Source organism: Populus trichocarpa, chromosome 15 (genome assembly GCF_000002775.5).
Source record: "Populus trichocarpa isolate Nisqually-1 chromosome 15, P.trichocarpa_v4.1, whole genome shotgun sequence".
Classification (NCBI taxonomy): domain Eukaryota; kingdom Viridiplantae; phylum Streptophyta; class Magnoliopsida; order Malpighiales; family Salicaceae; genus Populus; species Populus trichocarpa.
In genome coordinates this window covers 4741372-4765547 of record NC_037299.2, presented here as the reverse complement: position 1 = coordinate 4765547, position 24176 = coordinate 4741372, and the positions used below count along the sequence as shown (strand labels likewise).

The following is a 24176-nucleotide window of genomic DNA, read 5'->3' as shown; positions in this document are numbered from 1 at the left end:
TGAAGGTCCTTATATAGTAAAGAAAGCTTTCTCAAGAGGAGCTCTGGAGGAGATCTAGCCAGACCTGTGAATTCCGACTCTGTAAAAAGATATTATGTCTAAATGTGTTCGGTTTTCTCCTGAAATCAATAAAGTAAAGTTTGGTCATGATTTTTTTGTGTAAAGAACCCTTTCATTACATTGATCTCGCGTCACTTATTTTGTTTATCTGGAAAGAACTGATTTTGTGCGTGATTACAACAAATGCATCATAAAGTGCTCAAAGATGAAATTTAAGCATTTCCCAGTAAAGAGGTGACCAAACCAAAATAAACCCCAAAGCTAACTCTGAGATAAAACCTTGTCTCTCATAGCATTGTTTTTTGAATTTGCATGGATAAATGGTTAGGTAATCATCTCTGTAATCACACACATTTTCCTGGGATAAGAACAAGGTTTATCAATCCTAACAACGTGCATTTTGAAATGAGAAAAGACCATTTTGTCATACATTCACTTTCTAAAAATTTCATCCTTTGTGGTTTCTTCCTTATGACAACAATATTAAAGTTCGATAGGCAATTAAAGACTTAATAAAAAATTCAAAACCAAAGACCAAATCATAAAAGGTGCGAGACTTCAGGGACTTAAAATAGCAAAATTAGAGGCCAAATTGAAGACAATTGAAAGTTTGATGGTCAATTGAGGGTCAATTTGCAAAAACCAGGAACTAGGGACCGAATTGGAAAAGGCATTGAACTTTGGGGCTGACAATTGAGTTTGAAAGGGGTGGAATTGCATGAAATTAAAAGTTGGGAGGCAATTACGTGTGCAATTAAAAGAAATTGGAAGAATTGGAACCAAAATAAAATTTGTCAAATCCCAAATTAAAAACCCTAAATTCTAGGGTTTAACATAGACGACGCATCGTTCGGCCGCTATTTATCTTCTTCTTTAGCAATCTTGGCTGATTGAGTATGCATCTTCAAGCGAATGTAACTACCACCATTTGACTGGGAGACACCCCTTCTACAAAGATCAGTTACTCTCATCAAACGTTTACTTCGCATGTTATCCTTGATCAGTCATCACTGCATTGACAGATCCTAGGTTTATCAAGTTGGCACCTTCAAACAAATGGATGTAAAGTTATAAATCTCCAAATTGAGCAAGGTTGGATTCAAACGAAAGGTGTGCACTTGCTCTACCAACTTCAGGTTGTAGTTAACAACAATGACGTCAAAGTTGCTCCAACGAGGTTTTGAAAGAGAATAACTCAGTCATCGATCATTGTGTACTCATTATGCAAAAATCACTCTTTTTTTTTATTTGTTCACACTTCAAAACATCTCAGAGGGTTCTTATCAAAGGCTTAAAACCTTTCCCTCAAGATCAAAAGGCTAAAAATAGCTTCTTACCTTCCAAGTCTAGTAAAACCACCAAAATTCTAAAAACCAAAACCATCATTGCAAAACCAACCTAGTATAGAGCTTCCAGTTATTAAGATTTGCCCAAAACCCTTATATTTTGATTAGAGGGCCAAACATTAATCAATCTTTGATTGAATCCATAAAAAAAACCCTAGCTAAATACCTTGGAAAATAAGGGAAGAGGGGGAAAAAAGAAGAGAAAATACTAAGAAAGAACCTTATTTGTGATGGTTCATAAGCCTATAACAAGGGTTTCTTTAGCTATGGAAGGTTTGGAATTTGTGGAGGTAAAGTTTTGCAAAAGAGAGCAAAAGGTTAGCAACCACTGTTTGAATATGTGAAAGTATAAAAACCTCATCTAATCTAGCAAGTGATGTCCATGAGGCATACCTCTAGCTCTTTCTTTCTTATTTTAATGACATTTTGGACTTGTTTTGGTGTCTCATGGTGTTGAACTTGTATTTTGATTAATGCATGGAAATGTTGTTTTTCTTTGCTTAATGCTACTTTAAGTTGGTTGTTAATGTTTCATGGATGTTTATAAAATATTTAAATGTTGTTTTTGCTAAGATGGAATGGTTTTTGTAATCTGCTAAATATGGTAGTAACAATGTTGATGCTTTCTCAAGGTTGTTAATGCATGTTATAGATTCTTGGGTTTTGGTTAAGTTTTTTTAGTGTCAAAATGTCAATTTTGAACTCTAAAATTATTAAATATGCTTGCTGTTAGTTTTGATATTTTTGAAAATTGAAACTTCATGCATGTTATTGATGATTTGATTTTATTTTATTTTATTTATTAATTCTTTGGATTCATCTATGTTTGGTATTAGTAATGTGGTTTGTGAGGACCAAAAGCAACATGTTTTAGAGGCCTAAAAGGCTAGTTTTGGGTTTTTGTTAGGTTGTTGGGTAGTGTTCTTCGTGTTCTTGCAAAGAACATTGCCTTAACTCTATGATTTAGACTAGTTTTGGTCCATTAATTTGCATCAATAACTATTTTTAATGGTTTTTAATCCTGAGGTTTTGGTTTTGAACTGAAACGCATTTTGACCAAATCGTGATGATTTTTTTATAATCAAAGTGAATGAATGCTAAATTATTGATCCTTGCATGATTTCCAACATGTTTGTGATCTTGGCTTGTCCATATATGGTCTGTTTTCTGGGTTCATGAGCATTCATCATGTTCTTCATTTTTTGGTGTTTGATATGTTTTCTTTAATTTTTTGGGGGTTTTTATGTTTCTCATAACTTTAATGTGTTTTTTAGCTTTGGTTTTGTTTTTGGGTTGTTTTCAGATCAAACTAGGGTCTTTGGTTCGATTTATGATCAAAGGGTTAAGGCCATGTTTGGTTTGCCACTATTTTGATAAAAGAAATTTTGGTTAAGGATGTGTTTAGCAAACACTCTCTTAGGCCTGTTTTGGCAATTTTATTACAAAAAATAATAGGTTTTTACTAAACAAATCCTAGAAAATAATAATAAAATAAATTTACATAGAACATTAACAACCAATTCAAAGCAACATTAAGCAAAGAAAAACAATATTTCCATGCATTAATCAAGATACAAGTTCAATACCATAACACATCAAAACAAGTCTAAAATATCATTAAAACAAATAAGAAAGAGCTAGAGGTCTGCCTCATAGATATCATCTCTCTTTGATTGAAATGGGAGAGTTTTAGACAAATCTTAACAGCTGAAATCTCTATACTAGACTAGTTTTGCAATGGTGGTTTTGGTTTTTAAGATTAAGGGAAAGATTTTAAACATTTGATAAGAACCCTCTAAGATGTTTTGAAATGGGAACACACGAAAAAAAAAAAAAATGGTTTTTGCATAATGAGTACACAGTCATCGATGACTGAGTTACCCACTTTCAAAGCCTCATCGGAGCAACTCCTACATCATTAGCGTTGACTACAACCCGAAGTTAGTAGAGGGAACGCACACCTTTCATTTGGATCTAACATTGCTCAATTTTAAAGTTCGTAGCATCACATTCATTCATTTGAAGGAACCAACTCGATCAACCTAGATTTATTCAATGTAGTGATAGCTGATCAGAGACAGGATGTTGTTGAGTTCATTAAAGAAAATAAGATGTAAATGTTCAGGCCTTCAGAGTTCTTTTCTTGGCAACACTCGCCAACAACAACTTTGTATGAAAGTAGAAGCCATTCTCTTTCATATTTCATCCTTTCAGCATTGTTGCTCCTCTATCTTTGAAGCTTGCCAAACATATAATAGTTCTTGTAACTTATCAAATTCTTGCCTCAAAACCCCAAGCACGCAAGACATGTATTTGTTTTCTTGAGCGAGAACCTTTCTATGTTTCCTTTCTCTTGGTGATACACGACACAAATAGAAAAACGAGATGGAAGACAAATAAGATATGATATAAAAACACTACGGAATTTGAATTATGACCGAAAATTTCAAAACTAAAACTATAGTTACCCAACTTATTTTAATGAGATTAAACCCAAAAACTTCAATTTACCTTGTTACCCAAATGAATCAACTCTTATAATCTGAATTTGCAATCTTGTTGACCTCTTCTTTTTTTTTTACTCTAAATAGATTTTTTGAACATAATTAAATGTCACTTTTTTTTATCAAATGACCCTTAACGCAAAACTAGACAATAACAAAATAAAAAAATAAAAAAAACTAACTCGAAACAAGACAAGGAAAAAAAAAGAAAATATACGTGGAAACAAATTTAAACAATGAAAAAAAAAGGATATAACCTGATTTATGAAGTCTAGCTTGATATCAACTAATGTGAACTCCGTGGATATAAAGATCAAAAAACCTACAATCAAGATTAACACAATCCTGGAAAGCTAAAAATCAAGTTTGATAAAAAGGATAACCAATGATTAACTGAATCAAAACACCAACACTAATAGAATATAAACCCTCACCCAACGATTAGCAAATCATGAACGAGGAATATAAGGAAGAACACCACAAAGTTAGTTATACTTTTATAAGCTCAATTGTTCTTTATTTAAACAAAGAAAAAAACATGTTGATCCAACAAAAAACCAATTTTATTCAATAATCTATAGCTAAAAAGCAAATCTAAGTTAAACTAAATAACCTTATTTATAGTAGGTAAAAAAAACATCCTAAACAATTTTGAAAAATTAATAATATATTTTTAAATAAAATAGAAATAAAATCTTAAATCAATTAGGAAAATAATAAAAATCTCACATGGTAGCTTCTGAACCTTATTTCAAGGCCTTTCTAATGTCTGGTTGATCTGAAATTTTAACTCAATATAAAACAATGCCTCTAGAAATTTCTAGTAAACTTTCAGCTTGATCCAGCTGTCAGATAAAAAATTATATTTGATAGCGTAAAATTGTGTAATAGAAAAATCAACTCAAAACTGACTTTAACTTTTCTAAATAAGCATGAAAATCATTTTAATAGCTTCTGCCCCTAGTTTCCTTGTAGAAGATAAAAACTCCCAAAATATTATGTCAACCCTCATTTTCTAGTGTAGATAGGATAAATAAGATATCTTTGTAAGAAAATAATTTTGGAACATTAAAGGAATTCTTGTCACACTTGAATACTATGTTGTTTCCATTAAATATTCTTGTAGAATTAGAAAATTCACAAGTCAAAAAATAACAAATAACAAAATTCAATTATCCTGAAATTTTAACTTTATGTAGAACAATATATTTGAAAACTCCTAGTTAAATTTCAACCCGATTCCACAGTCAAAATAAGAGTTATGCTCGATAGCATAAAACCAAACAGATAATAGGTCAAATAGGGTGGTTAATAGGAGTTTAGACAACCTTTTGAGGTATATAATGAGTGATCATAATAAGAATTGAGATTTGGTTCTTCATATGACCTAATTTGCCTTTAATAGCTCTGTTAATAGGTCAATAGGCATGAGTCTCTTTGAAGTTATACATGGTTACAAGCCTAGAAAACCTTTACACCTTCTTCTCATGTCTCTTCATGCTAGGGTGTCTGAGTCAGTCGAGTCTTAATACATAGAATTCAGGATTTACATGTTGAGATTACTAAACAGCTTCAAGCAAGTAATGCTCATTATAAACTTTGAGTTGATTTATATAGACGATATAATGAATTTAATGTGAGAGACTATGTTATGATATAGATTAGACCCGAGCAGTTTTCTTCGGGAACTAATCGAAAATTGCATACACGTAATGTAGGGGCATTAGCTATACATTTAACGTTGAGGATTTATTTGCATACCAGAAACCACATCATATTTCAAATGATCCCTTTAAGATACCACCTAACTCCCCTCCTAACAATCCTATTGAAACATCTACCCCTTTCACCTTATTCTCAGCATAAAAAATATAATATTGATGCTATTCTGGATGAACAAGTTATTTTTATCAGGAATGGTGACGTTCAACAGTTTCTAGTTCATTAGGTAGGCCGACCTGATTTAGATTGCACTTGGATTACTAAAGATACTTTGCAGCAAATTGACCCAAATCTTTGGGAGTACTATCAGAGTCGTCCAGAGCTACACTCAACGGGGTCGAGTTTCTCCAACCTTGGAAGAGTTGGTGGGGACACCAAACCCACACCTCAAATTACACAAGTACATAGACGGAGAAGACGTAAGATGACCCAGCCTATCACTTTTGATTGGAAGACTTAACTCATTTAAACCTATTTCATTTTTTTATTTTATTTATTTGAGTTATTTATGCTAGACAATTTTAATTGATGAGTTGAGCCCAATAATTAGATAATTTATGGTTATCCTATTCATATGTTTCTCTTTCAGTTTGTGAGACAGTTTTGATGATTAAATAAAAATTGCTAGATTTTTCCCTTCCTGAGTTCTCTTTTCTTCCTAGCTTTTTTCCCTCTCTTTGCTTTTAATTCTTAGCTTCTTTCTTCATAGCTTATTTCTTTCCTACTTTAATTCTTTTTATTTATTGTTACTCATCAGAAACCTACACATAACTAATGAATAACAACAAAGAATTGCAATCAAATAATGAATGCAAGACCCCTGTTGGATAAACATTTCGTTCTATTTTCTTAATTACCTCAGCCACAATACCAACAGCAAATTTAATGATCATGCTGCACTTGAGGTTTCGATGCACACGTCAATATTAGAGGTTAGCAATCGTAACTATGTGCAGAGACATCTTTATGGAAACAAAAGCAATCAGAGAAAAGAAATGCGAAATTTCTATGATAAAAATATTCATACTGCATAAATATTCACAGCAGGTAAAAATGAGGAAAATAGTTCCAGGATTTAATTTTTCTTTTTACCAAATCCATATAACCATGGACGGCAATTCATGTTTTTAGAAATGCTAACTCATACCAGCAGCCAAATTATATAAAACCAACTATAACAGCTTCTCGTGTAGCATGCGATAGATTTTCGCATAAGGAGTCAATCCCTCCTTGAATCCTTATCCTTCTTGCCAAAAGAAGAATATACCCAATCCCTCTTCTTCAATCCTTCCCCTGTTATCCATCCTTCCCTCAATCCCTCCTCACAAACAGAGTGTTAGTGAATGCTAATTCAGAGACACTATGCAGGGAGCATCTTGGGCACAACAAAAACATGTAGTCGAATTCTTTTTCTTTCATCTTTGCTAATCTTCTTTTTTTAATGAGTTACTTGAATTCTTGAAAGTACTGAGATTGTGATAGAATAACAACACCTTATATCCTATATCAGAAGCCACTGGTATAATGAAAATTTAGTGATACTAAAAATTAAAAGAGAACATTTACCTGTAGTTTTGTTGTGGATCTCTGAGAAATAATTTCTCAGCCAAGCAACTATGAAAAATTTTCTTCACAGCTCTTCACCAATAATCACAACAAGAACAAAGTCCATCTCTAAAATGATGAAAGCGCTTGTTGTCTCTCACAACTATCTCCCTTTCAACTGCCTTCGATATTAACTTCGCAGCATTATGACAATCTGCACAAATGCGTAGATTCTTGTAAATCCTCAGGGTTGTACCTTTAGTTGTCTTTAACAATCCAAAAGAAATTGCTAGTTTTTCACTATGCCCCCGCAATATGTCAATCTTCTCCTCCTCACCTACTTCATGCAGCACAGAACTTGTGTTAGGCTTATATCCAATTTCACTGATCCTTTCCTCCAATCTTCTCCATATCACCCGGATCTCTGCTGATTTTGGTTGCAAACTGTCACCAACAACAAAGCTATAAACTCTCCCTCCAACCTCAATCCAACTGCAGCCAGCATCCTTTTGAAGACCAATCTCTTTCATCATTTGCCTCACCCTTCGCACACCATCCCATTTCCCTAATCCAGCATACAAGTTAGAAAGTAACACGTAGTTCTCTGCTTTGTCTGGTTCTAATTCTAGTAGCTTCTTGGCAACTTTCTCTCCAATTTCCAGAGCACCAAAAGTTCTACAGGAACTGAGGAGCGAGCTCCAGATTCTATTGTCTGCTTCCTCAGGCATCTCATTGACAAGCCTTAGAGCATCATCCAATCTTCCAGCACGGGCCAGCATGTCAATAAGACATGCATAATGCTCCAATTTTGGTTCAATCAAATTGAAATTTTGCATCTCTTTGAAATATTTCAGTCCCTCTTCAACAAGCCCTGCATGACCACATGCCATCAAAATGCCAATATATGTAAATCTATCAGGCATTTGGCCAACTTTCTTCATTCTTTCGTACAGTTCTATGGCTTCTTTTCCATGTCCATGAATTCCATGTGCCACAATTATTGCATTCCATGATGCTACGTTTTTATCTTTCAACCCATCAAAAACCTTGCGAGATTCTTTTATACAACCACTTTTTGCGTACATGTCAATGATTGAACAGCCTACAAAAGCATCTTCTGTTTGCAGGGCTTTTAATACATAACCATGAGCTTCTTTTCCCAGCCGTAGAGCTGACAGTTGAGAACAAGCCCCAAACACACTCACTATGGCAATCTCGTGAGATTGTATTCCCTCAGAAAGTGATTTTCGAAATAGAGCCAGGGATTCATATGGTAGTCCATTTTGTGAGTAACCTGAAATCATTGCATTCCAAGATACTAAATTTTTATCCTTCATCCTGTCAAACAATACACGAGCAGAAGATGCTTTCCCACAGTGAATGTAGTGGGACAGAAGTGAGGTACCAACAAAAAAATCAGTTTCTAGTCCATTCCGTAGTACATATCCGTGAATCTCTTTACCATATTGCAGGGATTTCAGATGGGCACAAGCTAACAGCAGGCTACTAATGGTAAACCAATCAGGTTGTTGGCCAGAATATGTCATCTGAAATAACAAATGCAAAGCTTTTCTAGGATCACCATTCTGTGCATGACCACCAATAAGTGCATTCCAAGAGCTCACAGTCTTATCCCCAATACCATGAAAGACTTTCTCAGCAGAATTCAGTGCCCCACACTTAGCATAGGCTAAAATAAAAGCATTGGACAATTCTACATGTTGAAAACAATGTCTAAATGAATAGCCATGAAGTTCTTTCAAGCTCCTCAATTGCAACTTGTCCAGACAAGCTGGCAAAACATTCAAAATGGTGACCTCATTAGCTTTCATTTCCTCTCCTTGGATCTGCATTTCCTGCAAGAGATTAAATGCCTCATTGACATCTCCTTCCAAAGAAAAAGCACTGATCATGGTGTTCCAAGAAACCACATTTTTGTTATTATTCTTCACAAATGACATTTGCGCTTCATTCAAGTACCCACATTTTGAATACATGTATACCATAGCATTGTTCACCATCACCTCTTCGCTCAGACCTAGTTTCACTGCCAATCCATGAATCCCCATTCCTATATCAACTTCTCCTTCTCCTGCGCAAACAGGTAATATAGTCACCACCGTCACTACATCAGGCAATAACCCTTCCTCTCCTAACATCTCCATCAGCAAATCAAAACTATCTCTAGAAAACCCATTTTCAGAAAATGCACAAATCATGGAATTCCACGAAACCAAATTCGTTTCGGGCATAAAATCAAACACTTTCATCGCCTCATCCACAGCCCCACATTTCCCATACATTCCCACCAATGCATTGCCCACAAACACATCCAAAACCAAACCCATCTTAATCACCATCCCATGAATAACCTCTCCTAACCTAACATCCAAAATCCCACCACAAGCCTTGATCACAGAAGGGAAAGTAAAATTATCAGGCTGAAAATCTGTATCAGAAACCAAATCCATAAACACTTTAACTACATCGCCATAAAGTCCATTCCTTGTGTATCCACTAACAAGTGCATTCCACTGAATCAAATTCTTAGTCTCCATATTATCAAACACAAAACGAGAATCCAAAGGATACCCACACATTGCATACATCTTAATAAGACGGGTATTGAGAACATAATCATTTCTATAATGGGTCGAGTCTGAGACAAACTTGTGTAGTCGTCTACCAGTCTCGATATCTTTTTGGTTGCCACATGCTTGAAGCAATAAACCAATTGCTTCTTTTGCTTGTAATGAAATAAAAGCAGCATTTTGAGAGTGTGATTGAATAAGAGTTAAAGCTGTAGTGAGGTTATCAGTTTCACAGAGAGCGGCTATTTCTTGGAGAAATGAGGGGCGGTTGGTTTGATCAGGTAGAGAGTCGGTTTGGTTAGAGAGAGAAAGAGATGATTTTGGGTAGAGGGAGTTAAAGCTTTTGTGTGGTTTAAGGTTGGTTCTGTACAAGGAAGACTGCTGCTGCTGGTGGTGGTGGTGGTGGTGGTGGTGGTTGCGGGATGGCAGTGACGGTGCTATTATAATTGTATTAGTGAGTTGTTGCAACCAATTCATGGTAGTCCCGAAGTAGTTTACCAGAGGAACAACTGATCTTTGTTTTTATCTTTCTTTTCTTTTCTTTTCTTCTAATGGCTTCCCGTCGTAAGGTTTTAAGTATCATTGGAGGTTAGATTTAAGTTATGTTTTACATCTCTTTTAAATTTTGTTTTAAGTTAATTCTTCACTTTTTATTTAAAAAAAATCATAATTATATTTAATTAAAAATAACCCTTAACTTAAATAAGAAATTTGTTATCAAATTGAATTAAAATCTTACAAGTTAAATTTTCTTAACTTTTAACCTATAAATCTTAACTTATATTATCTTCTCTTAACTAATTTTTTAATAATTTATTTATAAAAAATAATTTTTGAATGATAATTCAAAATCAAAAATTATTTTTCATAAATCATATCATAGTCAACCAATGATTCAAGATTTATTTTGATTTTGAATTATTATTTTTAATTAATAATTTAAGTCAAAAATAGCAAATGATAAGTATATTTGATAAGAAAATATAGATTATAATTTTTTTGAAAAAATAATATAGATTATAATCCTTAAATAAAATTTAATAAATTTAAAAGTAAAATTGTAATACAAGTTATCATTTAGATTACTGAATCTAAAATTTTAATATTATTTGCTTTTATAAAATGAATATCATACAGTGACATATTATATAAGTTGTTACAATGCGGATTGAACAAAAAAAATTAAAATATAAAAAATATTTTGGTTATAGAAAATTTTTTGACAGTATCATTAAACTCACCTCATTAGATCAACTTTGAAATCTCTTGACTCGACTCCATGTTTAGCTTGGGCTTCAAATTTAACCGTGTGAGAATTTTCTTGATGTGACCCAAACAACTTGGTCTGTTCAAAAATAATCTAGACGACCAGAAAAATGTGATTTGAATTAAAAAAAAATAAAGATGATATCTTTTTTTAAAAAAATATTAAGAATGAAATATATTGGATTGACATAAGTTCCATAACTTAACCCATTAAACTCACAATCTTCGTTATTGACTCAATTAGGTTTAGAAACTTTGTTTTTTAGCTATTTTTTTAATTATATGATAAAAAATAGATACTCATAAAATTAAGCATCAACCCAATATTAGAACGTTTGTTTGAGACTGCAATAACCCCATAAAAAACAAAGTAAAAAAATTATGAAACTTAATTCTCAATCAATTCAAGTTAACCCACCAAACCTACAATTTGGATCATGGACTCCAATGAATTTAATAATTTTGTTATTTTTGAAACTATAAAAAATAAACGCTTACAAAGTTGCACATCAACCAAATATGAAAAACCATCAGAAAGCAAATCTAGATAAATTATGATGATTAATTCAAAATTAATTAAATTTTGAAAGATGAGATAGAGAAAAAAAATCAAAGAAAAAATCAAGAAAACATTTCTATGAAAATCCTATAGTTTTTTTTTACTTTGCAACCAATTTTTTTTAATATTACATTTTGCAACCTGAAATTTGATAATACACTTTCTAACCCTATCTCTTCTCTTTTTGAGGCCCTATCTCTTTCCTTCTGAGTGCACATTTGAGACCTCATCACTTAGATAATGCACATTTTAGCCCTATCTCTTCTATATTTTAGTGTGTCTTTGAGCACTCATCACTCAGGTAGTGCATTTTCTAGCCTCATCTCTATCTCTATTTCCTTTGAGTGCGTCTTTAGACCCTCATTTTCTAGATAGTATGATTTATAGCCCTGTCCCTATATCTTATTGAGTGCGCTTTGAGCCCTCACTTCTAAAGGATTAACAATTTCTTGATCTGGTAAGTCCATTATCTCTCATTCTCTTTTTTTTCTTTACAAACTTACAGTCGTAAGCACTGTAAAAAGGGACAACTATCATGACCTATTTTTATGTTATTTCCTCCAAATTAACCCTTTTTCATAGTAAAAATCAAGAATAAAAGTAATAAGATTGGTGACGTGGCAAAAGCAAGCTAAGAGGGTTTCAAATATATATAGAAGAATCAAGCTGGAGTTTTGAACAAAATTCATACCCTATTGTACCCAAGACTAAATAGACAATGCAGATTCAAGGTCAAATTAAATGATTATTAGATGAATCTGCATAAAAATTAAGTTCAGGGATGCAATTAGATTTTTAATAAGTCAATTTGATTTAATCTTGGGCCAAATTAAAAGATTTAATTAGGTAAGTACTTAATAATACTTTTAATAGGTCAAATTAATTTTATTAAGGATTTAATTGGTGAAAATTCAGTTTGAGAGCCCAATTTGGATTTAATTGAGAAGATTGATATTTTAACACAACAAAAAAGTACAAGATAAAAAAAATACCTAGTAAAACTCAAACAACCTAACACAAAAAAAACAAGCCTAAAACAATTGTTTTCCCTAGAAAGAGAAGAAATAGTGTGTGCAATACAATCTGTCTAGCACAACCAGCCATTAAAGTCACACCACAATAAACCTATAATTTCTAGAGATTCCCAAAATCAAAGAAAATAGCCTAAGTTGACTCAACAACCCTCGTAGTCACAAAAGAAATTGACATAGAAAACCAAACTCAAGTTTTTGGCTTTGATAATATGTCAATTGTTTTTAATGCCCTCTTTGTGAGGGTTCTACTCATTATATAGAAATGTTTTAACTAATTACATGGCTCAATTTCAACAATTACATAAATTCTACCTAACTAAATAGGAAGCTAAAATATTCAGCAAATCATAAAATATTTACAGTTATAATCATTCCATAAATAGATAGGCTAATTATGATTATGTCTTGATATACTCTAATTGACAGTTGTTACTGATGTCGAGAAAAAGAATTGATTAGTTACTCGTGGTGGTATTATAAACTGAAATTGCTAGTGTGGCTTTACTTATTTCTTTTCTTGTTGTAGTAATTTTCATTCTTAATATTATAGGCTTTTGCATCCTTTTTCTACCAATGAATCTTTTCTTTTTAGTAACATCTGAGATTTTTTTAGCTTTAATAACTTGCTCTATCATTTTAGGCACAATTACTACATTAGTGAAATATTAGGCTGAACTTCCAATAATATTTTCAAAATAAGATGCTTTCAAGATACTAGAGAACAAGTTGATCATTTCCCTTTTCCAATAGAGGGATGTATCTGGGTTTCCACTTCATGCCATCACTGGGCGTGCTCTCAGATTGATTCTTTTAGATTTTTCTCCATGTTTTATAGGCTTAACATATATGGGGCTACATCCATGTTGAACTTGTACTATTTAAAAAATACATCCACCAAGTTTTCTCCTCTCTTGATGTTGATGTTATCCAACTTCATATACCAACTTAGGGCAACGCCACTCAAACTCTCATGGAAAAAATGCATCAACAATTTCTTATCATGTACTGTTTCTGCTATTTTACTACATTATACTTGTAAATAGGTCATTGGGCATTATATACCAATGTACTTTTTTTTTTATTAGATTCACCTTGTTTTCTATTTGAGTTCAGCTTTTTATCCTAGTCTTTTTAGCTCTCAACCTAGTTTTAAAATCCTTGACATAATAGTGTAGCCTGGTCATATCCTCTTTAGCTCCAGCTAACTCCACCTTAATATTTATATACTAGGTCACCTTTCAAGCTCTTATATTTTGATTGCAACTCAATTTGGGTTTTTATAGCCAAAACCTTTCATAGCTCTGTGGTTTGATAATATTTACAAGTGAACAAAATTACAATAAATAGTAAAGTTTTTTATGAAGAAAAGAGTGTTGAACCCATAAAGACTAATAATACTATTCAATGTTGAAATTTATCAAATTAATTACTTTTTAGAAATCAAATTGAAATTTTATAAAATTGACCACCTAAATTAAACTTAAACGTTTGATAAAAGTAAATTAAAAGTAGAGAATAAAACTTAAGTTGTAGAGATAATAAAAATAAATCTAGAGCTTTTAATTTCACTTAGTTAATTCTACACAATTTATTATTTCTTGTCATAAAATTTCAAATTTTCCAGTTGATGATTAAAAGATAGCAGCTAAGGTTTTTGAGTTTCGACAAATAGGGTTATAAAATATGCTTGGGAAGGAGGACAAGAGACAGTGCAGCGCGCGCGCACACACACACACATATATATATATATATATATATATATAGAGAGAGAGAGAGAGAGAGAGAGAGAGAGAGAGAGAGAGAGAGAGAGAGAGAGAGAGAGAGAGAGAGACGTGGCTATAAAACAACATTGTCTGCCTTAGCAAGGTTTTAAAATGAACCTTTCATGTCAGACGTGGCTAAAAAATTAAACTAAAAAATTAAAATCATTCAATCAGGTCCCTAATCAGATTTTTAAATAAGCTCTTTAATTTCCTCGCTTTTCAAAAAGGCCTCCGGATTTCAAAATTCTTTTCATTGAGGTCAAAAATCAATTATAAAACCCAAAATATATCCAATTAAATCCTTGATTAAATTAATACCTCCTGAATCTAGCAAAATTGATAATTTTGGTCCCCGATCCTTTAATTCCTTCATTACAATCAAGTTTTATTCAACTACACTCATTAAAAATTCATCACCTAAAAGATTTTGACCAGCCAACTTTACAATATATATATTTTAAATTTTCTTGTTTTTTGATGTTCTTAAAAATATTTCAATGAAAAATAAATTGACGGTAAAAATAGATTATATCAATATTTAAATTACATGATCCAAGCCTTGTAGTTTAATCAATTAGACTCTTTTTTTTTGGCTAAGGTCTACCAAAATCAGTATTTTGAACTTCGTATGGATAGCTTTAAGATTGATTAGCGCAACAAGTAATATCTTCCACATTTTAAGACTAAAGTAAATATATCAAGATTTCAATAATAATAATAATAATAAGATTTAGGGACCTAATTACAGAGTCATAAGATTTAGAGATCAAAATGTATTTTAAAAGTCTAACGGGTCCAAGTTATGATTTGTCATTGTTTACTTTCAAAATTTAAAATGTATATATAAACACACACATACCATGGTTCTGCATAACTAGCACCATGAAAGCAAGGGAATAATAAATGTTGATCCCTGTGGAAATAATAACACGTGATGTGTTGGAAGCTCTGATCTTTGATTCTTCTATAACCTGAACATGTAAATAAGTTCTTTACATTTGACCCTGAGGAGAAAAAGCAAAAGATACAGCGGACCTCTTCACTGCTAATCCTGCCGAGATAGGTCCCTTGTATCTTTGGAAATCATTTGTTTCTCTCAAGACATCTGCTGATCCGAACCACCAAAACAGAGACGAGTTGGATGATCCCAATTTTACAAGAATCTGTAAACCAATATTTTATAAAAGGACCAGCTATCCTTCAATCACCAGACCATTTATAGAAACATGGTAATGATCAACTGTAAGGTAAATTCAGGGAGTGGGGGGAAATCAAGATGAAGGTAGAGATGTAGGGTCAGAGAGAACCAAGGTAATCTTTTATCAAAGTTAAGATGGGATTGTCATAAGAAGCCTCCTCCAGTCCCTGGAATAGAATACCATCCATCCGGGCTTGAACTCCATTGGAAAATGCCAAGTCTTGTAGCAATTCTTTTAAGGTTCTTTCTGCACCAACCACCGAACTTCCTATGCCACTTAGGATCTCTGGTAGCGTAGGAGATGGTCTTGATAGTTCAACCAGCATTACCTACACAACGCAAGCTATAGAGTCAGGTTGGATCTTACTTAAGATACGAAAACATGCTCAGTATCTATTAGTCACATATGATCTAATTTCTTACAATAAAATAACCAAAGGAAAGTAAAACAACTGCTAGTTGCACATTTCTTCTAGTTAACAAGACCTCCTAGACCTTTACCAAAGACATTTTCATGACTAGCCTTGATAATATGTCCTAATATTCAATTGCTTGCTGTTTAAGAATCCATTTGGGAGACGAGTATTGCATTATGCTGTACTCTACTGATTGTATGTATAGTATTTTCTGAGATAGGGCTGTCAAGTAGACCTCATTTGTATTAAGCCCTGTGTCCGGTGGCCTAAAATTCATGACACTAGGCTGACAGGCAAAAGTTTTTGACATCATGGAGAATCTCATTGAGATCTTGTGGTAATCAATTTGAAGCTAGTTTGTTCTCTTTCAATATGTGCTAACCAACACAGGGATTCATCCTAATAACAAAAGTAAAAATTCAGACTAACCTGTCTGTCCTGGGGTATATTAGCCTTCTGTTTTGCTATAGCAACTGCACGAGAAAACCCACCAATTGCATCCACTAAACCTCGCGAAGCTGCATCTTGACCTGTCCAGACTCTGCCTTGTGCAACCTCTTCCATCTTATCCACCTGGCAGCACATTTGTCATTTCTTTTTCATTCCTTCTAATTAGGCATTCTTCTTTGTATCTTTTTTTTCTAGGAACTTTATTTCATCTAAACCAAACATTAAAATCAAACATACTGGCATTGATCTTGAAAATGCTGCCTTATCTCGAAATTGCTCATAAGCATTCTGAGCAGACTTGGCAAAAAGTTCTGCTTCATCTGGTCTGTAAAAACCAACAATAGTTAAGTTTTCTTCAAATACCACAAAATGAAATGACAAGCCAGCAGGTAGTAGAGACACAATTCTGTGAGCTTCTCCGGAAAAAAGAAGCCTTTGTGGTATCATATGCCAGCAAGGCATAAGGTTGAAAACAGCTGTTTAAACAACGCCTGTTATCTCAGATCTAGTCTTAACCAAGTTTCAGAGACATCCAATTGTGTTTTTAAAGGACTCATACCACAATCGTTATGACAAGGACACGAGCTCTCACCTTAAAGGTCGCTGATCTGCTGCAAGGAGCTCAGCATATTTACCCCTTGATATGATCTCCTTGTTGAAGCCAATTTTCTCATACAGTTTACCGAGACTAAACTTCCCTGCAAGCAACAATTTCAATGAACTAAGACCAACAGAAAGATCCAAAAGAATGCCCAATCTCAATGCTGAAGTTAAATTGACACAACCAGCTTAGATATATATATTTTTTTTACTTTAACACACTGCATAAGACATTAGTAAAGATACGACTGAAACCCAAAAGAATGTATAAAGGAATGTGTGATTCAAACCAACCTCATGATTTTGCAAGGATAGCTTCTATATATATATATATGAGAGAGAGAGAGAGAGCTCCAATTGACCTGTAACAACTCCAATTGACCCAGTTAAGGTCAAATTTTCTGCAACAATGGTATCTGCGGCCATTGCCATATAATATCCTCCACTTGCTGCTACATCAGACATTGATGCAATCACAGGTTTTGATTCAGCCAGAAGTCTGATTTCCCTCCACATTCTGTACACAAAGAACATCAAATTAAGAAGTTTTCATTGTTGGTTTTCAAAAAAAAATTCCTTCTATCCTGAAGCAATATAAGGACAGAACAAATTATTACATCCATAATATCTATCCACAGATGATTCATATTGGCTAAAATAAAAAGTTGCCCTGTATCTTGACATGCCTAACAACAAAAGATTCGCCTCAAATAGTCTACAGGAAAATTTCTCCACTCTGCCAACAATGACACATGGCAATCCAATACCACGCAAGCTGATAGAAATGCATTTAAGAATTTCTGATTGTGCTAAAACCATGCTTAGTTGCCACATTGGCATCTGGAGCGTCCCTCTTATGCTTATTCAGCTATATTCCAATACACAGCAGATAAACTAAACATATATGTTCCTTGTCTTTGTTCACTTGTACTAGTCTTTACTGTTGACTAAAGGGATGCGAGTGTAAGACTCAATTTTCAGTGACATGAAGCCTAAACTAGTACTCAAAGTCGATACTTATGTACTGTTGGCTTTCATCATTACAGATTAACGTTTTCCTGAAGGGACAAAAGGAGCACTTCCAAGGGAAAAGAAATAAAGAATCCCCTGTTAGCATGACGTTGTAAGTTCCTTCCCACAAGATTAGCATCTAAACAAAAACCCTTCACCCAACCTGCAACATAAGCATCTCAACAACTCCTTGACCTGGTTTGAAGACATGCTGTAGGAGGTATTTTGGGAAATACAGATTGGTAGCCTGTACTGGTGAAATAGATGCATGAATGTGATGAAAAGACCTTATGTTTAGAGGCCTTTTAGGGGGTATTTTGCACAGGAATGGAGAGATGCGTAAGAAAAAAGTATGGTAGCTATGGAATCACTAATACATTCACATGCTCAATTCCCTTCTACCCTCGGAATTACATGCATTGGAACCTCTATCACAAAGCTGCGCCTATGAAGGAAACGTTTCTGTGGATGCCTACTTATTGAGCCATGACAAATTCTATTTCTCATTGTTCCAAATTTTTTAAACAAGTTTTTTGGGCCTTCTAGCCATATCTGATACTTCTTGTATATTCCTGGATACATATCAAAAACATAATAAATTTTAAGATATATGTTTTCGATATAAATGAAAAGGGAATTGTCATGCATAAACAGTGTGACAAGATATGCCCGTCAAACAGGGATTGTCCAGTTAATTGCACATAAAACTTGATAACTGCAACAGCACAGAAATTCTTTAGATATTGTTTTAGAATGTGTTGTGGCCCAGTGGTTTTCTTGGATACTGGGAGGGAGAGAGACAGAAAAACCTAATGCTTTGCTATGCATGTCATGATCTAGTGATTTTGGATGGAGGGAACTACCAAAACCTTTAAAATAAAAATCCACTCAGCTCCTTTGGCAGAGGGATTTGTGAGGATTCTTTAAGATGTCTGTTACTAAAATTTGCAGAGGAGATCTTTACATGACACCAGAAGATATTGTATTTGAGAATCATACTAGTCTGGAGTTTCCGTATTGTTCCCCATCTCTTTCTTCATAAAATTTCTTCTTCAATCAAAAGAAGAGATACCAAAACAGTCTACAAGGATTTGTACATGCATCTAATGCTTAGAATATAACCAAAAGAAAATTAATCATACTTGCACCAGAAACATTTTTTATCATATCACTGAGAAAGCTTATGTGTAACTTTATAACAACTTTCCTCGCGCTGAAGGTGATACATATCAGCTTAGCACATATTGTACGTATAAAATAGCAACACTTACAAATCAGATGCGAGGGCATCACCTCCAGGGCTGTCAATTCGGATGATAGCAGCTTTATATTTTTTCGACTCTAGGAATTGAAAAAAAAAAAAAAACATCAAAAAGGAAGAGAGAAAACAGCAGTCACTGTACAGAAAATTTTGTACAATTGAAAATCCAAAATGCTGATAACTAATCAGGCAAACTAACAGTACAATATGTTATCTTCTTTTCTTCTTTTATTTTTATTTTTACAGAAACTTTTGTGGATAATTGCAAGGAAATATTGGTTTATTAGCAAATCCTTAGTAGACACAACTAACTGGTCTTGTAGCTTCAATGTTTGTGATTCTTCCTGCATACCTAAACATGCTAACTGCAAACATGATGTTTTTCTACGGAAAGTATAAACATAGAACAGTTCATCCCCTGTAATGCTGATGCAAAACATGCAGATCTAACATCATTTCATCACATTATGTCTTAATCAAGGAAAGGATGGGAAGTTGATGCAAATGTCTCTCCAAAAATATCCAAGATACCATGAAAAATGAGAACTCGTGGCTAATTCTGAGAATTGCCCACAGAAGGAAAAAAGAGAATAGCTGTTGTGTTAAAGAATATGGTCCAGCTATATAGCATAAATTTATTTATATTTTTATTATTTTGAAATATGAAGGTTACAATACCCTGGAATGCACATTGACAAGAAAAAAAGAAAAAAGAATTATGTATTGGATTATGGGCTTGTTGGGTTAGGTATACCTCTTGCCTGACGAATCTTCTCAATGAGCTGTTCCCCGATGATACCAGAACCAGATAAGCTTAATGGACTCTTCACACGACTGATGCTCCCAGAGGCTCTGATAATGGCTATTAGGTCTCTGCCTCCTGTTAAACCAAGAGTCCAGTTCCTAACCCGCGAGTATTTGCTGCAGTTACAAAGGAAATGGGAGCTCTTATATGAGTTTGGCAGGTACTTTCAACTTGCAAGAGATGACATCAGTAGGATTAATAGGAAGCCACATGAGAGATCACTTTAAGAAGAAAAGAACATGGTAGTACTACTGAAGAGAAACAGCAGAACTACAACGTGCACATGCTAAGAGATTTCTGAAATGGGAACTGCAAGTAACAACAGGTATCTAACAATCCTGAAAGAGAAGTTTCAAATGTAGAAGAGTGCATACACCTGAAATATTTCACCGAGAAAATGCAAACATTTATATGACTATAAACTGCATCTCAAAAGAATATTTGCATGGTATAAATGGCACTACAGAACATGTAGTTCCTCAACTTTTATATGCATAAATCTTGTGAACTGTTCAAGCTTATGCAACAAAATGTTTTGACAAGAGTTTCCTTGAAATGTAAGGATCTATATCAGCAGGACAATAGAGTAAGGCTTTTTCCCCTGAATGTAAAATGAACCAAAAGAAAAATTGTAAAAGCTGAGCTAACATGACTTGAACCAACCCAAAGTTGGACCAATAATTTGATGTTAAAATCATATAAACTGTGATTGGGATAAGATGATTGTCTAGTTGATATAATTTCATAGAAAGAAAAAAAAAGGAAGACAATGTAATCCAGAAGATGCATGTTTTGTGGTACTAAAGTTGTCGATAAGAAGTTGATTACCTGTAATCAACCATAGGAAGAACTTTATCCTTTTGCACTCCAACTTTCTCTTTCAACATTGAGATAACCTGTGCATGATTCGTGTATTACTAAGACAGCATCAAAATCTTGTGCATGATTCATGTATTACCAAGACAGCATCAAAATTCTATCACATAAATATACCCACCCTGCAACATTTTTCTCACTGAATAAGTTTAGTAAGAAATTTAGAATGCCTTAGATGCCCTTCATTTTTGTTTACTTAGAAGTTGTGTATAGTAAACATATTTCAAGGAGCAACATCTGGCGTCATTCGTAGAAACATGAATTAATGAACATTTATTAAGAATTTTGGACTGGAGTTCTTTGTTTTTTCAATTGTAGGCAAGACTACCCGGAAGTGTAGCACCAAAGAGCATCCAGAAATAGGGAGACTGAGTCCTGAGCAGGCCAGCACAGAGATAATAAGTATGCTCTTAAATGACTTGCATGCCGGTTGTGTTTGAGCAAATTTCTTTCCTGAGAGCGGTCAAATGTAACAAGAACATGCTCCTTTTCCTTTGGCGATCACAAACGAACTTTAATACTACTATGGACGAAAAGAGAGAATCACTGAGCCTCCCAGAAGAAAAGGGCTGTCTCACCCTACCAAGTATATATGAATTTGCAGTGATGCAAAGATTTAGCAGGAACCGATTATTTTGAATGTACTTGTCCCAAATTTGAGAAAACAGCAAAAAAGGATGAAGTCTATACCTCGTCATCATAGTGCATGTTTGTTATCAAGCCCTCTTCTTTCAGCCTTTCTACCTTATAGACACCTTCATTAATGAAGTTCTTCATGTCTTCTATTTTCTTTCCTGATACAAAGTTTGCAGAAGCCCATAAATTTATAGTTAGAAGCATAAAATTGAGCCCAAAGTTTGGAACCAAGGCTTAGTACTGTATATTTGAATTAATACAACAAGTCTAACCCGAAGATTAAACAAACAAAAAAAACCTTTTGTCGAAGAAACTTTATCCAGCCAATTCCCATAGATGTTATCAAGAATTGCAGTCAGCATCTCACAATTTTCTTTAGACATACTTTTTCGAGTAAGTTGATCCCCGGCACTTTTATATTTACCAATCCGTTGTACATCTGGTTGAATTCCTACGTTCTCAAAAACACCTGCAAAAGAAGAGTACAAATTTAGAACCAAAGACATTGATTGTATAAATGGAAAAAAAAAATTCACATAATGGCAAAAAATTTTAAAGTACTTCTCTACATATAATTATCACAGGGTTAATGACATTGTTGGTCCCTTTACTTTTGACATTTTCATCCAGTCCCTCTCAATTCCTTTTCTAAGCTAATGTGCCCCCACTTACTATCATTCACAGTGTTGTTCTTGTTCATTGCCATTGAAAATGGAAGCACAATATGGAAGAACTCTACTATGCAAAAGTGTATTATTTAATAATTTTTTGTTAATTTATTTATTTATTTCCAATTTCACAACAAAGTAAATTGGTATAGAGAAATTAAGTTGACAAACCTGCAAGAAAAGCTGCTTGAACAGTGAAACCATAAAAAGAAAAATAAGCAGTGGGTGGGAGATAAAGGTCGTCACAGGCAGAGGCAAGATAATACTCTTTCTCCCTACAAGCAGGGAGGTAGGCAACAACGAATTTCCCTACAAATATAACAAAAGGGGTGTGTTAATTGGAATGTATATTTAAAAGGGATTTAGGAAGCAGTTGAGAAATGAAATGACCTGATTTCTTGAAATTGAAAATGTGTCTTCGGAGTTCCTCAACTTTAGCCCACCCACAATTCAACCCATCTATATGAAGATAAATACCCGAAATCCGAGGATCATAAGCTGCTTTTATAAAATTCTCACAAATTTGAGGCAATGACAATCCTGAAGAGAAACGGCTCTTTAGCTGATCAGATATCTGTAACCACAACCAACAAACATAAGAAAGCAATAAGTATTCCTCATCGCTTATAGTAAACCAAATTAATACCTGGCCCCGTAATTTCATTGTCAAAACGCTTCCTTTGCGAACGCGTTCCCAAGGGAAAGCAATAAGCATTTTAAGCTTAACAAGAAAACGATTCCAAGCTCCAATCTCCTGGAAATCGAACTCTCCACTTGGATAATCCTCATCGCTTTTCTTAACATGAAAAGATTCCTTCTTCTCTTCTTCTTGTTCGGTTTTGGAATCATCAGAATCAAAAGCGCGGACAGAGAAGGTTCTGCAGCGAAATGAAGAGGAAGGGGAGAGGAAAGAGGAGGATAGAGTGGCTTTTCGGTAGAGAGCGAGAGAGGAGGAGAGATTAGGAGGTTTTTTGGAGAGAATTGAAGCGCGGAGGAGTGTGGTGGCACGGTGGTGGAGGATTGGAGCTGTAGTGAAGTGAAAAGGAGGAGGAGGAAGAGGAGGAGAAGAGTGGAGTAGTAGTAGTAATTTTGACATTCCTTTTTTTTTCCTCTCTCACTTCTTAATTTCTTACGGATTGATTGACCACCGCCTCCTCCTTCTTCTTCTTCTTCTTCTTGCTCAAATGATATAAAACGAAGGAAAAGGATGACAGGTGATGTTTCGTCCACGTAGAAACGCTTTAGCGCATGACGTGTCATGGTTGTAAGATTACGTGTTGTTCAAGTACACATGGAAACTCCATCAACAATATTTTTGTATCTTCCTCCTCAGAATAGATCATCTTTGTCATGGATAATGACATGCCAGAAAAGAAATCAAACAACGTTCAAAAAAGTAAGTCAAATGGTAAATTTATTGCTACCTATCAGCATTGTGGAATTAAAGAACATGTAAGAAAAAACTGTTTAAAGAAAAATTGATAAGTTAGTACATCGATTGAAAATTTTAACAGAATAAAAATGAAAAACCAATGGCTGGTTAAGAAAAAAGAAAATATATTTAGTAATACATATTGCACTAAAAACTATGAATAATAATTTGTGGTTTTTAGATAGTGGTTATTCTATAAACATGTTAGGAGATAAAGATTAATTTAAAAAATTTGAATTCATAAATGGTGGTTAAGTGACTGTTAAAGATGAATGCATAGCTACCATTGAAGGTAAAGAAAATATTAAAATTCATGATTTACCTATTTTTCATAATATTTTGTTTGTGAATGATTCTAAGGATGAATGAAACATCTACAATTGTGCTGCTAAGTGGATCATGAAAGGTATTAGAACTTCGAACAATTCTTATG

At 33.8% G+C, this 24176-nt stretch overlaps 2 protein-coding genes across 4 annotated transcripts; both read right to left on the bottom strand.

Annotated features, from left to right (window-relative positions):
- Positions 1 to 6619: 6619 nt before the first annotated feature.
- Positions 6620 to 10328, bottom strand: LOC7475630 (pentatricopeptide repeat-containing protein At1g18485). Of its 3 annotated transcripts, none has more exons than XM_024586125.2 (2): positions 7515 to 10328; positions 6620 to 7391 (listed from the first exon to the last, which is right to left on the bottom strand). In XM_024586125.2, exons 1-2 carry the CDS (start codon positions 10243 to 10245, stop codon positions 7273 to 7275), a joined length of 2850 nt encoding a protein of 949 aa, XP_024441893.2. In that variant the 5' UTR covers positions 10246 to 10328; the 3' UTR covers positions 6620 to 7272. The 3 variants fall into 3 exon arrangements, with proteins under 3 accessions (XP_024441893.2, XP_002322051.4, XP_024441892.2); XM_002322015.4 differs by having other exon boundaries at positions 6620 to 7099; positions 7199 to 10326; XM_024586124.2 differs by having other exon boundaries at positions 6620 to 7007; positions 7199 to 10326.
- A 4999-nt stretch (positions 10329 to 15327) lies between these two features.
- LOC7453871 (serine protease SPPA, chloroplastic) lies at positions 15328 to 23492 on the bottom strand. The gene is made up of 13 exons (XM_002322018.4): positions 22958 to 23492; positions 22702 to 22885; positions 22483 to 22620; positions 21942 to 22112; positions 21698 to 21801; positions 20960 to 21027; positions 20081 to 20247; positions 19337 to 19406; positions 17417 to 17571; positions 17047 to 17152; positions 16692 to 16779; positions 16434 to 16577; positions 15328 to 15917 (listed from the first exon to the last, which is right to left on the bottom strand). The coding sequence occupies exons 1-13, from the start codon at positions 23405 to 23407 to the stop codon at positions 15687 to 15689; spliced, it is 2076 nt and encodes a 691-aa protein (XP_002322054.3). The 5' UTR covers positions 23408 to 23492; the 3' UTR covers positions 15328 to 15686.
- Between the last annotated feature and the right edge of the window lie 684 nt (positions 23493 to 24176).

What these genes read in the sequence shown, in the direction of transcription:
- LOC7475630 (XM_002322015.4), bottom strand. Translation starts at nt 10,245, where the DNA reads ATGAATTGGTTGCAACAACTCACTAATACAATTATAATAGCACCGTCA.
- LOC7453871 (XM_002322018.4), bottom strand. Translation starts at nt 23,407, where the DNA reads ATGTCAAAATTACTACTACTACTCCACTCTTCTCCTCCTCTTCCTCCT. An exon ending in ACATGCACTATGATGACGAG is followed by an intron (nt 21,028 to 21,697) that starts GTATAGACTTCA and finishes AATCATGCACAG; the next exon opens with GTTATCTCAATGTTGAAAGA. An exon ending in ATATACCCCAGGACAGACAG is followed by an intron (nt 15,918 to 16,433) that starts GTTAGTCTGAAT and finishes TGCGTTGTGTAG; the next exon opens with GTAATGCTGGTTGAACTATC.